Here is a 14,854-nt window from a genome sequence, read left to right as displayed (position 1 = left end):
AAACCACCCCTTGATCACAGCTGTGCCCAAACCTCACCCTGTGCCCTCTGACACTCGCAGCAGTGCTTACTGAAGGGAGCTGGCACTGCAGGACACAGCTCACGCAGGACACAGCTCACACATCTCAGTGGCAGTGATGCAATTGGACCATCCACTGCTTGGAGAGCGGTGGGAAGGCCTCGTGGTCTCCCAAAGGAGACACACACATGCTGCAGGGAGGCTCTGGCTAGGGTGGTTTAACCATCCCTGTGATCACAGTCCCTGTGAGCAATCACTGCATCCCCTCCAGCTGTAAATTAAGGCAGGTTAAATAATGATTTGTTGATGATTTAGGTTGGGAGTTGGGGTTGTTTTTTTGGCAATAGGTTGCATGAAGCAGGAGTGCCCAAGGTAAACTCTTGGTAAAGGTTAAAAAAAACAAAGGCAGAATGGTGTGGGTGAGGAGGAGCGCTTCATCTCCTCCTTTGGATGGAGGCAATCCCAAGCAGGACCACACATGCCCCATCCTCCAAGGGTAGAGACCTTCCCCAGCCACCCCCCCAGGCTAGAAGAAAGGTTTCAGGGCTGAGCAGCAAACCTGTGAGCAGTACCTGCAGGTCCTGCAGGAACAGGTTTTTGCACAAGACCTCAAAGCCCTTCAGAAAGCTCTGGTTACAGCACACTCCTTGTGAGGGAGGGGAACAGCCGTGTGTTCCAAGCAGGGAAGTGGGCACAAGGTGCAGTGATGGCTTCTGAACTCAGAGCCTGGCCCACATCAAGGACACTGAACTGTACCTGGTGGGAGGAAACCTGCCTGTGCCAGAAGACTGACTGGATCCAGCACTGACTGCTCCCCATGCCCCACTCTGTGTCTTCAATAATACACCACCCAAATGTTGGAGCTTAATGGCTCCACTTTAGCTTTCACATGACAGCCTCTCTGCTGCATAGCTGGTTAATCATTCCAGTGGGGACCAGCTCTGGAGATGTATTAATGCTCCACATTGCCTCCTGCCCTGCTCCCACCCCACTCTCAGAGCAGAAGCAGACTTTCAATTGCACTTTCCTGCTTTTAATATTTAAGGTCTCCTACCTGGGCAGCAGGACCAGCTGACCCTCCCCCCCTTGCTGAACCCACTCCAAAGCAGAGCACAGCTCCCAGTTCCCATCAGGGAGATGGCAATGAGGGCTGTTGAAGCCAAATCTGGCTTTCCAGCTTCTAAAGAGTGGGTCAGGGATTCTCACAAGCATCTCTCTGGTCCAAATCTGCACCCTCCTGAGCCATGGTGCTCCACCCAGCAGCCTTGCTGTGTGACTTGCCCTGCCTGGTGGCCCCACAGCTTCAGCATTCCCAAAACGTGCTTCACCTCTCCCTGGAGTGCTCCAAAGATAAATGAAACCTTTGTCTTACAGCCACATCAAAGAATGCTCTTTATTTTGTCTTGCCTCTTCTGACCACCCAACAGATCATGGCCAAGCTCCAGCCTGGAGGAATGGAGACATTCACCAACAAGCCACTGTCAAAAGCTCACAGCTCCAAGGCTGCTGATTTAGCTCCCTCATTCTGGGGAAAGGACTAGATCATTTATTCCATCCTGACTCATCCTCTCTGGGGAAAAGGACTAGCTGATTTATTCCATCCTGACTCATCCTCTCACCATATTTTCCTTCTTCCAGGCAGCAGACCTCCTGGCTTCTCTGCAGATCTTGTCGCTCGCCCACCAGGGGACTCTTGGCTTGAGCCCCGGAGCCCAGTCCTCAGCAGAGCAGATTTCTTCTCTCAAGCAGATTTAACTGAGGAAAGAGTTCAAAGAAGCCTCCCATTTGTCCTGGTTGTTGGCATGACAGCTGCAGTGCCTGGTGCTGGGCATGAGACCTGGAAACTCTGTGTTTTCTAGGAGTATTTGTCTGGGAGCAGAAGGTAACTGGGAGGGAAGCATTTGAAGCCAGATCAGGACCCAGAGAGGCTTCTGCAGCACCTCACAGTTGGGCTGATGTCGTTCAGGAAACCTCAGTCTGAAGTAATTTGATTCACAAAGCAGGATTTATTAGGTTCCTACTGGGCTGTAAAATTCTATCCCCTGATGCTTTCCTTCTCCACCCTCCTTCTACAGAAAACAATCCCAAGTCACTTCAAGTGCAGCAAAGCAGCCAAGTGGGAGGACATGAGAAGAGAGTGGAATCTGGAAGATGTCCACAGCTGATCAGGGAGTTCAAGAGAATTGAGGCAGCTGGTGGCATTTGGTGGCAGCTGGGAAGAAGAATGAGGCAGAGCAAGGTTTGGATGTTACCTGCAGAGCAGCTTCTGAGTAACTTGTTTGAAATGTGGCAGTGCAGAGGAGGGACTCACAGAATTACACAGAGTGGCAGGAAAGGACCTCTAGAGACCAACCACACCTCATCCAACCCCAGGACCAGATCCCATGTGGAACACCTCCTCTCCTTTCCTGCCCCAGCACACTGACAGGCCTGACTCTGCTCACCTGTGAGGAGTGACAGCTCTGTGCAGCTGCTGGAGCACAGCCAGGAGCAGAGCTTGATGCTGCTGGAGCAACAGCTCCACACCTTGCCAGGGAGAAGAGCTACCAGCTGGGGCTCTTCAGTCTGCAGAAGGCTCTGGGACCTTATTGTGGCCTTCCAGTATCTGAAGAGGGCTCCAAGAAAGCTGGGGAGGGACTTTTGAGGGTGTCATGGAGTGATAGGACTGGGGGGATTGGAGCAAAACTAGAAATGGGTAGATTCAGACTGGATGTTAGCAAGAAGTTCTTCCCCATGAGGGTGGTGAGAGACTGGCACAGGTTGCCCAGGGAGGTGGTGGAAGCCTCATCCCTGGAGGTTTTTAAGGCCAGGCTGGATGTGGCTGTGAGCAACCTGCTGTAGTGTGAGGTGTCCCTGCCCATGGCAGGGGGGTTGGAACTGGCTGAGCCTTGAGGTCCCTCCCAACCCTAACAATTCCATGATTCTAAGTCACCACCCAGTTAGCCTCCAGCCCCCAGCCCCAACTGCACACACACACCATTACTTCTTCAAGCTGATTTCTCTTTACTTCACAGTCTTGGCAAAACAAATCTGCATTCCAGAGGTCATCTGACATTAATATATTAATCCAACAGTCTCAAAATAAATATATCTTCTTCAAATAACCATTTCTTTACATCACTGCAGGAGCAACTCTAGAAAAAGTCAGTGCACAGACAGTAGCAATTTGATTAACCAGCTGGACTGGAAACACAAAGGAAAGAGGAGGTGGAATTTTGTTGTTGGTGTTTTCCTCTCCAAGCAGGCTGCATGCAGCAAGTCTCAGCAGTTCCCTAGCACACAATCTCTCTCCTCATACTTGCTGGGAAGGATTTTGGACCTCAAGAGCTGTCAGAAGTCAGCCAAGTCCCCTTTTGTGGTGCAAAGCTTTGGACAACCCCCAGGTTTCACAGCCTGGGGTGTGCTCAGCCCTGCAGAGCTTCTGGAGTCACTGCTAAGGAGCTCAGTGAATAGGTGCAGGCAGGGAAACCTCCTGCAGGTTACTGGGAAGTAAATCCACAGCTGATCCAGGAACACCAACAGCACTCAGCAGCATTCACAGGAGCAGCCCAGTCGTACCAGCAGCTTGTTCCAACCTTCTGCATCTTCTCTCAAGTGCTTTCAGGGCAGGAGGACAGCAGCTATGTTTGCTCCCCATGAACTATTAGCCCCCTGGTTACATCACAGCATTAAGATGCTTCACTGGCCAAAAAGTGTAACTTGTGTTACAGCAGAGGAAAGGAAAGGAAAGTGCTTTATAGAAAGGGAGCAGGCAGGACTTGGGTGACCTCAAGCCCACATCTCTAACTGGAAAAGAGAGACAACAGAGAATTAGTGCTCCCTGTAGCTAATGAGATGCTATTATTAGCATCTGTAACTAATGGGATGCTACTATTAGCATCTGTAACTAATGGGATGCTCCACACCCCATCAAGAGAGGTGTGTGGCTTTAAGGGGAGCTGGTCAGCAGGAAAACTTGGAGGGCCATCAGATTATTCACTAAGGATGACAGGAAAGATGTAGCTTAAAAAAAAAAACATCAACAAAAAGAAAGCTTAATAGAGATGGGAAAAATATAAGAGAGACTCATGGCCTTTGAGATCCCAAAGGTTCCCTTTGAAGCCCTTTCTCAGTAGCAGAGGGAAAAAGATGGATGTGCAGCTCTGGGTTGAGAGGAATACCCAGAGACATTCCTGTGCCCAGAGATGCTCTTGGCTGCACACTAATTTAAATCCAAGACACTCCCCACCCCCCTCCAAGAGCCTTGTTTCCAGGTGATGAGCATGTTAATTGTCAGTTTGGAGCAGTTGCTTACTCTGAAGAGGTCAAATTTAAGTATCCAAAGAAAGAGATGTAAGGGGAAGCAATTAGAGATGAAGAGAACCTCCAGTTCTAGCAGTGTTGTGCAGAGGGAGAGGGGGAGACCCTGGCAGCACAGCAAACCCTCAGAGCTCTGTGAGGCGCCCCAGGCTGCTGAGATCTCTCCCCTTGCTCTGCACAGATCTACCACTAGAGTCCCTGAAAGCTACATGCCTCGGGGGAAGGCTCTACTCAGTGCTATGGACCATGCCCCAGGATTCTGCCAAAATGGGAAGGAAGCAATGAGTTGTGGAGAAGGAGCTCTGTGCTTGTTTATTGGTTTTTCTTGTCCTCTGGTGGGAAATACGGAGGAGGGGGTGGCTGGTCCTGAAACAGACGACAAAAGAGCTAAGATGAAAGACAAACCAAAACCCAACCAACAAAGAACTGCCCAAAACAGCAAAAGGAGCTGAGACAAACTTTGCTGTGTCACTGAGAGCTGCTGAAGCACACAGCTGGGCTCACACTGCAAGCCTAGAATGGGGCAGGACTCACCGTGGGCATGTAGACATTATGTGGATTGACAGGGCTGTAGTAAGCACTGGCAGCAGCTTCAGCAGCCTTCGCCTCAGCTGTCACAGGAAGAGAAGTTACAGGTTTGGGGAGACACAGAGAACTTCTACAACCAAACAAGAGCTCTACATATTCCTGGCCATCAAGTGTTACTACCCCAGCACCACTGGAGTTGCAACATGGCTACAAACACCCAGGACACTGAGCCTTGTCTGTTCCGGCTGCCACAGGATTGGGAAACCCAGCACCAAACAGAGCAAGGTTTGGGTTTGGAAACATCACCTGGGACTTGCCTGCCAGCAAACTAACAAATACTGACAGTGCTCTGCCTGAACACAGGCAATACCCCTTAAAAAGGCAAGCAAATGAATCCTCCTGGGAGTGCAAACACAAGAGACACACACAAAAAAGCCCAGGAGAAGTTTATAGCAGCTCAGGGGTTTCATGCCTCAAAAATGGTAATCCATGAAGAGAATCCAGATCCTCTGCTTCTGCAGAACACTAAAGTCTTGCAGAGCCACCTGGATCAGTGCCACTTTCCAGGTAATTCAAACCAAAGAGAGAAGTTAAATCCTTACCCTGACAAACATCCTTTACCTGTGAGAAACCTGTGGTTGGGTCCAACCATAAAAGCTCCTTTCCTTTCACCTCCCTCCCCCACCCCAACCTCTTAAGACCATGTACAGAATCACTTCAACAAATCCCAAGTGAGTGAAAACAAGACCAGGATTCCCCCAGCTCCTTCCCATCATCTATCCCTCTGTTCCATTAGGATAGGATAGGATAGGATTCCAACCCCTCACCCCACACCACCTAATCAACTAAACCATGGCACCAAGCACCCCACCAAGTCTCTTCCTAAACACCTCCAGTGATGGTGACTCCACCACCTCCCTGGGCAGCACATTCCATGGGCAATCACTCCCTCTATGAAGAGCTTCTTCCTCACCTCCAGACTAAACTTCCCCTGGCACAGCTTGAGACTGTGTCCTCTTGTTCTGGTGCTGATTGCCTGGGAGAAGAGACCAACCCCCACCTGGCTACAACCTCCCTTCAGGTAGTTGTAGAGAGCAAGAAGGTCTCCCCTGAGCCTCCTCTTCTCCAGGCTCAGCAACCCCAGCTCCCTCAGCCTCTCCTCACAGGGCTGTGCTCCAGACCCCTCCCCATTATGTGTAGGCCAAAGCAGTCTGGCTGAAGAGAGGAATGGGGAGCCACATTTGCTAACTGAAATGGACTCAGGGACACATTTCTCCACCAATCTCTCTGCAGCCACCTACCAGAGCAAGTTGAGCCCAACAGGAGAATCACACACTGGATTTTTTACCTGACACAAGAAGAATAAATCCAGCTGCAAAAAATAATGGCATCAACCCTGGAGAGAACCACACTGGCCTCCAAGACTCAGCTGGATACACACAAGGCTGGAGATCAGGGGAGCTCCCTAACCCCTCTGCTAAATGGTTTTACCTTCTAACTGGAGCTCCTAAATTGACTCTGAGTTCCCCCCAAGAGGTAACATGTCTGCTTCATGGGTAACAAACCCCTTGGGGGCTCATTCACCTGAAGATTCTCCTTACCTGCAGGAGTGGAGGGCAGGTCTGGACCACTGACAGGAGGTTCCATGGGCCCTGGGTAGGGTGGGGGTGGAAGCTGCATGTAACCCATGTCCCCAGGTGGAGGGCCAGGATAAAACTCTGTCAGAAAGGGAAAAGCTTTAACACCTCTGGCTGGGTCACAGCACACAGCCAAAACCAAGCTGAGGGCAAAGAGAATTAGGCTCAGAAAGTGAAGTTTCACAAGGCCATAAGATACAAGCTAAAAGACTTGGTAAAATCTGTGTTTCCTCCTCGCTTTACCCATCTTAGAATCCAATCATTTTAGTTGGCAAAGGCCTGTAAGCTCATCAAGGCCAACCATTAACTACCAAGTGTGGTGCTAAACCATGTCCCTCAGCACCATATCCCCATGGCTATTCATCACCTCAAGGGATGGGGATTCAACCACCTCACTGGGCAGCCTAGTCCAGTCTTTGAGAACCCTTTCAGGGAAGAAGTTTCTTCTCCTGTCCAACCTAAACCCCCACTGGTGCAAGCTGGGACCATTTCCTCTTGTTCCATCACTTGTTACCTGGGAGTGACCATCACTTGGCTCCAGCCTCCTTTCAGGGAGATGCAGAGAACCAGGAGGTCTCCCCTGAGCCTCCTTTTCTCCAGTCTAAACAATCCCAGTGCCCTCAGCTGCCCCTCACCAGCCCTGTTCTCCACACTCTTCACCAGCTTTGTTGCCAGCACCTCAATGTCCTACTTGGAGTAAGAGGCTCAAAACTGAACCCAGTATTCAAGGTGTTGCCTCACCTGTGGCCAGTACAGGGAACAACCACTTGCCTGCTGCTGCTGGCTGCACCACTGCTGGCACAAGCCAGGATGCTGTTGGTCTCCTTGGCCACCTGGGCACATTGCTGGCTCACCTTCAGCTGCTATCAACCAACACCCCCAGGTGGCAGTTTCCAGCCACTCAATACAGAATTAACCAGGTTGGAACAGACCTTTGAGATCATCAGGTCCAACCTACCTATCACCCAACACCATCTAATCAACTAAACCATGGCACCAAGTGCCTCATCCAGTCCTATTTTAAGCACTTCCAGTGATGGTGATTCCACCATCTCCCTGGGCTGCCCATTCCAATGGCCAATCTCTCTTGCTGGGAAGAACATCTTCCTAGCATCCAGCCTGAACCTCCCCTGGTGCAGCTTGAGACTGTGTCCTCTTGTTCTGCCCCAAACCTGGAGTGTTCATGGGGTTGTGGTGACCCAAGGGCAGGACCCAGCACCCCCTAGCACCCCATCCTTCACCCAGCACTCCCTGGCTCCCCATCCTTCACCCAGCACCCCCTGGCTCCCCATCCTTCACCCAGCACCCCCTGGCTCCCCATCCCTTACCAGGAGGAGGTGGTGGGTAGGCATAGCTTGCATTGGCTGCAGGTGGGGCAAAAGCATAGGATCCATTTGGCATATAGGAGTAGCCATAAGCTCCATTGGGGATCTCACCTCTGGAGACTGGAAAAGCAAAGGTATCTCATCAAACCATCCAGCCTGCCCCAAACACAGGCCAACAGCTCCAGTGAGCACAGCATCTCTAAAGCAAGCCAAGTCCCAGGTGCAGCCTGAAACCTGCTGCAACCTGAAACTGCCCCTTGCTGGGAGGTGGGAGGTGAGGCCTCCTGCAAGCAGCCCTGGGCAGAGTGCCCTACCTTGTGACGCCACCTGCAGCATGCGCTGCCCAAACTCGATCGCACCCCCGGCTGAAAAGGTCAGCTTGAACGTGGCAGATCCTTCCCAGCCACCTGCAGGCAGGAAAGACAGAATGCAGAAGCAAGGAGGAGCCATTTCAGTGCTGCCTAGATTCCTTACTTTATCTACAGATGCCCCTGCATGTAATTCTTTAAAGAGCTTATCCAAAAATGCCAAGGGGGGGAACAAATGCAGATGAAGAGGCATGATTGCCCTAGCACCAGCAGCATCCCCCTGGGGTGTTTTCAGGTCAGGAGCCACCTGAAGAAGAAATCTCAATAGGGAGACCTTCACAAGCTGTCTAAAGTTGTGGCTGTTATCACATCAGCTGGTGACAGAGCAGGCTCAGAAGGCCTGGATTTGCTCTAGCTGTGTACAAGATTAAGGCAGAAGACAGGGATTTGGTTAATCCTGTTGGCTAAAAAGCCTCTGCAGCTACACCTAACTGGCAGCTAGAAATTGGGTTGGGAGCCTGAGTGCCCCACAAAGCAAAGAGCTTAATGGAAACCATGCTCTGCATAAAGCCATTGGAGTCCAGGGGAGACATTTCAAGTCAGGATAACAATAAAGAACCGAGTGACATCTCATTACAGACTGACAAACAGGCACAGCCCAGAGTCCCATCAAAGCAGACACTGTGCCAGTGCTCAAACAGGGCCATGCAGATTAGAGAGCCCTTGGAGCTGAACCAGACTCCCATGGCTGTTAAAGCAACATCCTCATCAAAAGAGATGGCCTTTGGGGAAAATTCACCAAGCTTCAGCTAAAGCCATTTGCCTTTCACACAGCTCCCAGTCTGCCACTACTGCTGGCTGGTCCCACTGTGCTCCCACACAGAAGCCACCCTGCTGGTTTCAGGGCTTGCAGACTGAAGTCTCCTCAGCACTGTGCTGTGACTGCAATGCCACAACCAAGAGTCTCATTTGGGCTGGAGGTGAAAGGGTTTCATAGTATCATAGTATCATTCAGGGTTGGAAGGGACCACAAGGATCATCCAGTTCCAACCCCCCTGCTATGGGCAGGGACACCCCACACTAGATCAGCCTGGCCAGAGCCTCATCCAGCCTGGGCTTAAACACATCCAGGGCTGGGGCCTCAACCACCTCCCTGGACAACCCATTCCAGGGCCTCACCACTCTCATGGGGAAGAACTTCCTCCTCACCTCCAGCCTGAATCTCCCCACCTCCAGCTTCATTCCATTCCCCCTAGTCCTATCACTCCCTGAGATCCTGAGCAGTCCCTCCCCAGCCTTCCTGTAGGCCCCCTTCAGATACTGGAAGGCCACAATGAGGTCACCTCAGAGCCTTCTCTTCTGCAGACTGAACAGCCCCAACTCCTTCAGTCTGTCCTCACAGGAGAGGTGCTCCAGCCCTCTGCTCATCCTCGTGGGCCCTTCTCTGGACACCTTCCAGCACCTCCACATCCCTCTTGTAATAGGGGCTCCAGAACTGGACACAGTACTCCAGGTGGGGTCTCCCCAGAGCTGAGCAGAGGGGGAGAATCACCTCCCTTGCCCTGCTGGCCACACCTCTCCTGATGCAGCCCAGGATCTGATTGGCTTTGTGGGCTGCAAGTGCACACTGAGAGCTCATGTTGAGCTTCTTGTCCACCAGCACCCCCAAGTCTCTCTCCTCAGGGCTGCCTTCCAGCCAGTCACTGCCCAGCCTGGATTTGTGCCTGGGATTGCCTTGACCCAGAGGCAGGACCCTGAACTACATGCCTTTGGCAAGAAGGGGAAGCACAGAACAGTGATTAAAAACACTACTCTTGGACACATCTATCACAACCTTCTCATTAAACCTAATATGAGACCACCTCCTGAAGTTTCAAGGCAGGCTGTCCCTTCCCAAGTGCCCCTTTCAGGGCTAAGATGCACCACAGCAACAGCCTGCGTGAGAGACTCGTGGTGGGGAGCAGGGCTCTGGGGACCTGCACCTGAAACCCCAGACAGATCCAGAAAGGACTGTGAGGCCTTATGGGACAGGAGGACATGGCTGGTGAACTGACAGGTGACCCAAACCAACCAAAGCAAAAAGACACCCTTGCTCTTGCTGGCTCTGGTGTTTGCTCTGTGAGATCACTTGGCTGACTGAACTCTGTACTCAGCACAGAGGGCAGGCAGGAGAGCAGGTGCAGAACAGGACCTGTTCAGTGCAGCTAGACAGGCAGCAGATAAAGGAGGTATTTTTAGCTGCTGGTTTCAAAGAAACACACCCCAGCAGCACTGTAAAAACCCATTTGGACAGCACCCAGTCTGGAAACTTACTTTGCAATGCATTGTGTAGCTGAACTAAGAGGCAAAGCATCCACCTGTACTCTACATACCTCCTGCCTCTGCTTTCACTGTGCCCTTGATGTAATTTGCTCCAAAGACAGGCTGCTTGATCTCACAATCTTTCAGCAGATAAAAGGGCATCATGAAAGACTGCAGAGCATCCTTCCCCTTCGACACAAAGATAACCTGGAAAGACAACAGCATTGCACAGGGTGTTTGTTAACACAAGCAGGGAACACTGCCCTGCTTCAATCTCTCAGGAGGCTTCTGAGGGACCAGAACACCCTCCCCCCCACCAAAAGCTACACAGAACAGCCACACAGGTAAGCTGAAGCCTCCAGGCAATAAAGCCCCCCAGGCACAGGCTACCCTTGCTCAGATAACACCCCTGGCCAGCCTCCAGAGAACTCACTGCAGCACACAGCTGTGATTTAGCAGCTGTGCTGTTAGCATTCAGCATTTCCAGGCCAGTGCTAATTCCCAGTCTGGGAAGATGCTTGATGGACTAAACATCTGCCTGTAGAAGAACTAATCAGATTTATTATCTTCTGACAAATAGATAGGGCTATGCAATGAATTCATAATGCTCCCCAGGGGGAGAGGATGAGCCACACTTCAAGGGGTGGTAGATTACCCTGACTTGCATGCATCAAGGCCCTTTAAATGCAGAATGCCAAGGAGCCCTTATCTCCTTGCACAAGATAAGGCTTCTCACCACTTACTCGGTAGGGAGTCAAGAAAACACTGCCCTTCTTGGTCCCTTTGAAGGCATCTGGCATGGGCTCAATATCACTGAAGGTAAGCTCAACATGATCATAGGTCATCAAAACACTGCAAGCAAGATGAGAGAAGAGATGAGCTGTGGTAAGGTCAAAGCTCAAGGCCAGTGGGGTACAAGCAGCAAGGCCAGGCTGGATGGGGCTCTGAGCAACCTGATCCAGGGTGAGGTGCCCCTGCCCAGGGCAGAGGGGGCGGCTCTGGATGATCTTTGAGGTCCCTTCCAGCCCTGAACAACGCTGTGATTCTCCATTTCACTTCACTGACTACCAAAACTGCCTTTACCCTCAGGCCAGTGCTCAGCAGACAAAATCAGTCTGGCTTTGCCTGCTTGTGTTTTGTTGGCAGCAGGGCACCTTAAGTAGAATTAGCTGCTTGTTCCCAGCCCTGTGCTCCCTCCTGGATGTGCTGGCACAGCTACTGCTGCTTGTGTAGCCAGGCAGTGAATTCAGTCACTTGAACTGACCAAGACCTCAAGGCACACCAATATTTAATTTTTCACTTCAGATTTGTGTTGCATTTCTGCTGCATCAGTGCCCTGACTTGGCTCAGCACAGGCAACACGACAGGGGGAGGGCTGCTGAAGCAGGAGCTGCTCAGGCTGGCTTATGCAACGCAGCTCTCAAAGGTCTAACCACAGCTGAAGCATCTGTGTCACCAAAAGGTGGTCAAGAGGAACTTGCCTGTCTTGCCACTAGACTCCCTTAACCCGTGGTGTCTGCTTCATCCTCAATTAGAAACTGACCTGGTTACAAGCCATGCAATCCCCTTGCATGGATACAGCAGGTAACCTGCATTAACATAACAGCATCCACATTAGGGACTCTAATCCCTAAAGCTGGGGAAACTTCCTCCACTGTTATCTTTGGCAGCTTAAATTACCATCCTCAGCCACTCGCCTTTCCCTTCTGCCAGCAGCTACCTGCCAGAGGATCACAGAACTGTCAGGGTTGGGAGGGACCTCAAGGCTCAGCCAGTTCCAACCCCCCTGCCACGGGCAGGGACACCTCACACCACAGCAGGTTGCTCACAGCCACATCCAGCCTGGCTGCAAACACCTCCAGGCATGAGGCTTCCACCACCTCCCTGGGCAACCTGTGCCAGTCTCTCACCACCCTCATGGGGAAGAGCTTCTTCCTTCCAATCTGAACCTACCCATTTCCAGGGTTTTTTTCCATTCCCCCCCAGTCCTATCATTACCTGGCTGTCCCTCCAGCCAACCCTCCTGAAGGGCACTGGAACCAGCAACACCATCCAGGCTGCAGCCCATCAGCTCAACCAACCACCAGCAGCAGCCTGGGCTGCTCCTGAGAGGTAAGTCCTGATCCAAGGCAGGCTGACAGCTGGGAACAGCTAACTGCCAGTTGTTGTTTGTTTCAGTCAACACCAATTTAAGCCCCACAAAGTTGACCTTATTAAATTCTTCCAAGAAAGGTCACGTCCCAGAGGGAAGCCAGGCACAGAATTCCTACAGCAATGACCGACTGGCCTCATGGAAAGCAGCCCTGAAGAAAGAACTACTCCTTTGTGTCAGAAGCAGGTGACTACCACGTCAGACCTGAAGAGCGCTGGCAGACACAGGGGGTGAGGACGGCCCCTTGCCGTGCAGACAGAGGCAGCTCTGTGGAGCCTTTCCGTTGCCATGGTTATATCCCAGCACCTTTCCCCAGCACGGCTGCTCCTTCCCGAACAGAGGGAGGGGGGTGTGCGGGCAAAGAACCCGGCAAACCACAGCGGGCAGGCACTTGGCGAGCCGGCAGCTCTGGCACGGAGGCGGACTGCAGGGGCAGCAGCGGGGCGGCGGCACAGGGCGAAGGGTCGGGCCCAGGCCGGAGTCGCCTGGCTGGAGGCTGAGCTCTGCCAAGCCGCACTGAGCCCCCGGGGGCAGGCTGGAGGCAGCAGCACCGGCAGCAGCGGCGGGGGCAGGCAGGGGGCTGGGTTTGGCGTGCGGGGAACGCCGAAGGCTAGGGCCCAGCAGAGACCCAGAGGCAGGGGCATGCGTACAGCCCCAAGAGGGATATGAGGGGAGGCCAGGCCCAGTGACGAGAGGGTTAAACCACCCCCTCTGACCCCCTCCCAGGCCTCTCGGCACCCCAGCGCCCTCCCCACACGTCTCCCCCTGCGTGGGAAGCGCTGGGGTGAGGCGGGGAAAGGCAGCTCCCCGCTGCCCCTCGGCGCCTGCTGCTGGATGGAGGGGTGAAGAGGATGACAACTCACTTCTCGCTGTTGTTAACGATGACGCCGCCACCCTCAGAATGATTCCTGTTCAGCGCCATGGCCGCCGCCGCCTCCTCCTCCTCACAGCGAGGAGCTGCATCTGCGCCTGCGCAAGGAGCAGGCCCCCGCCGTCATAGCGGAAGGGGGCGCGCGTGGCATGCTGGGAGGTGTAGTCTTTGTGTAGGCGACAGCCCGTCGACACACCCCTGGGACGCGCGGTGCACGCTGGGAGTTGTGGTCCCTGGGCCGCCCGCCATGACACCCTCTGCCCCTCCTCAGCAGCCTCGGTCCCTCATCCGCTCTTCCCAGGACTTGCTCTCCAGACCCTTCACCGGCTTCATTCTTCCCTGCACACACTCCAGCACCTCGAAGTCCTGCTTGTAGCGAGGGGTCCAAAGCTGAACACAGCACTCCAGCTGCAGCCTCACCAGCACCGAGTACAGGGGAAAGCACCGCCCTGACCCTGCTGGCCACGCTATTTCTGAACCAAGCCAAGATCCTGTTGGCCGCCTTGGCCACCTGGGCACACTGCTGGCTCGTGTTCAGCCAGCTGTCACCTACCACCCCCAGCTCCTTCTCTGCCAGGCAATTTCCAGTCACTGCCCCGAGCCCAGGGTGCTGCATGGGATTGTTGTGACCCAAGTGCAGCAACCTGGCACCTGGGTAAACCACATGCAACTAACCTTGGACCATTGCTCCAGCCTGGCCAGATCCCTTTGCAGAGCTTTTCTACCTTTGAGCAGATCAACATTCTCACCCCATTTCATACCATCTACAAGCTAACTGAGGGAGCACTCAATCCCCTCATCCAGATGGGTCTGTCTGCCTGCCTGTGGGACACCTGGGGGCAGGAAGATACCTGTGATGTTTGCAGAACTGCAGGCAGGGTTTAGATTCCTGCCCTGCTTTGCACAAACAGAAGGAACTCTTAAAAAATGTAATGACTGCATCATCTCTTTAAAAACAGGACCCTGCAAAAACGATTTAGCTGTTTTGAAAGGCTCCTCACATCAGCAGCTGACAGCTGTGTGGCAATAATACACAAATACATATATAGAGCATGTATTACCCACTGTACTCAGCACTGGTTAGGCCACACCTTGAGTCCTGTGCCCAGTTCTGAGCCCCTCAGTTTAGGAAAGATGTTGAATTGCTGGAATGTGCCCAGGAAGGGCAACAAAGCTGGGGAGGGGTTTGGAGCACAAACCCTGTGAGGAGAGGCTGAGGGAGCTGGGGTTGCTTAGCCTGGAGAAGAGGAGGCTCAGGGGAGACCTTATTGCTTACAAATACCTGAAGGGAGGTTGTAGCCAGGTGGGGGTTGGTCTCTTCTCCCAGGCACCCAGCACCAGAACAAGGGGACACAGTCTCAAGCTGCACCAGGGGAGGTTTAAGATGGATGTTAGGAAGCAATTCTAAGCGAGAT

At 52.8% G+C, this 14,854-nt stretch overlaps 1 protein-coding gene across 1 annotated transcript; it reads right to left on the bottom strand.

Annotated features, from left to right (window-relative positions):
• Positions 1 to 3,001: 3,001 nt before the first annotated feature.
• On the bottom strand, positions 3,002 to 13,537 carry WBP2 (WW domain binding protein 2). Its single transcript, XM_068151503.1, has 8 exons — positions 13,432 to 13,537; positions 11,160 to 11,268; positions 10,488 to 10,623; positions 8,122 to 8,214; positions 7,811 to 7,927; positions 6,447 to 6,563; positions 4,852 to 4,928; positions 3,002 to 4,683 (listed from the first exon to the last, which is right to left on the bottom strand). The coding sequence occupies exons 1-8, from the start codon at positions 13,488 to 13,490 to the stop codon at positions 4,630 to 4,632; spliced, it is 762 nt and encodes a 253-aa protein (XP_068007604.1). The 5' UTR covers positions 13,491 to 13,537; the 3' UTR covers positions 3,002 to 4,629.
• Between the last annotated feature and the right edge of the window lie 1,317 nt (positions 13,538 to 14,854).

This window comes from Melanerpes formicivorus, unplaced genomic scaffold (assembly GCF_026170545.1).
Source record: "Melanerpes formicivorus ecotype bairdi unplaced genomic scaffold, bMelFor1.0.p_v2 SCAF_21, whole genome shotgun sequence".
NCBI lineage: Eukaryota > Metazoa > Chordata > Aves > Piciformes > Picidae > Melanerpes > Melanerpes formicivorus.
This window is presented reverse-complemented; position numbering and strand designations above follow the sequence as displayed.

Bases quoted from the DNA above. Each gene is read 5' to 3' on its own strand.
- WBP2 (XM_068151503.1), bottom strand. From the start codon at position 13,490: ATGGCGCTGAACAGGAATCATTCTGAGGGTGGCGGCGTCATCGTTAAC. The intron at 7,928-8,121 runs GTAGGGCACTCT...TTGCTTTTCCAG, and splicing joins GCTGCAGGTGGCGTCACAAG to TCTCCAGAGGTGAGATCCCC. The intron at 4,929-6,446 runs GTAAGGAGAATC...TTCCTGTGACAG, and splicing joins CCTGCCCTCCACTCCTGCAG to CTGAGGCGAAGGCTGCTGAA.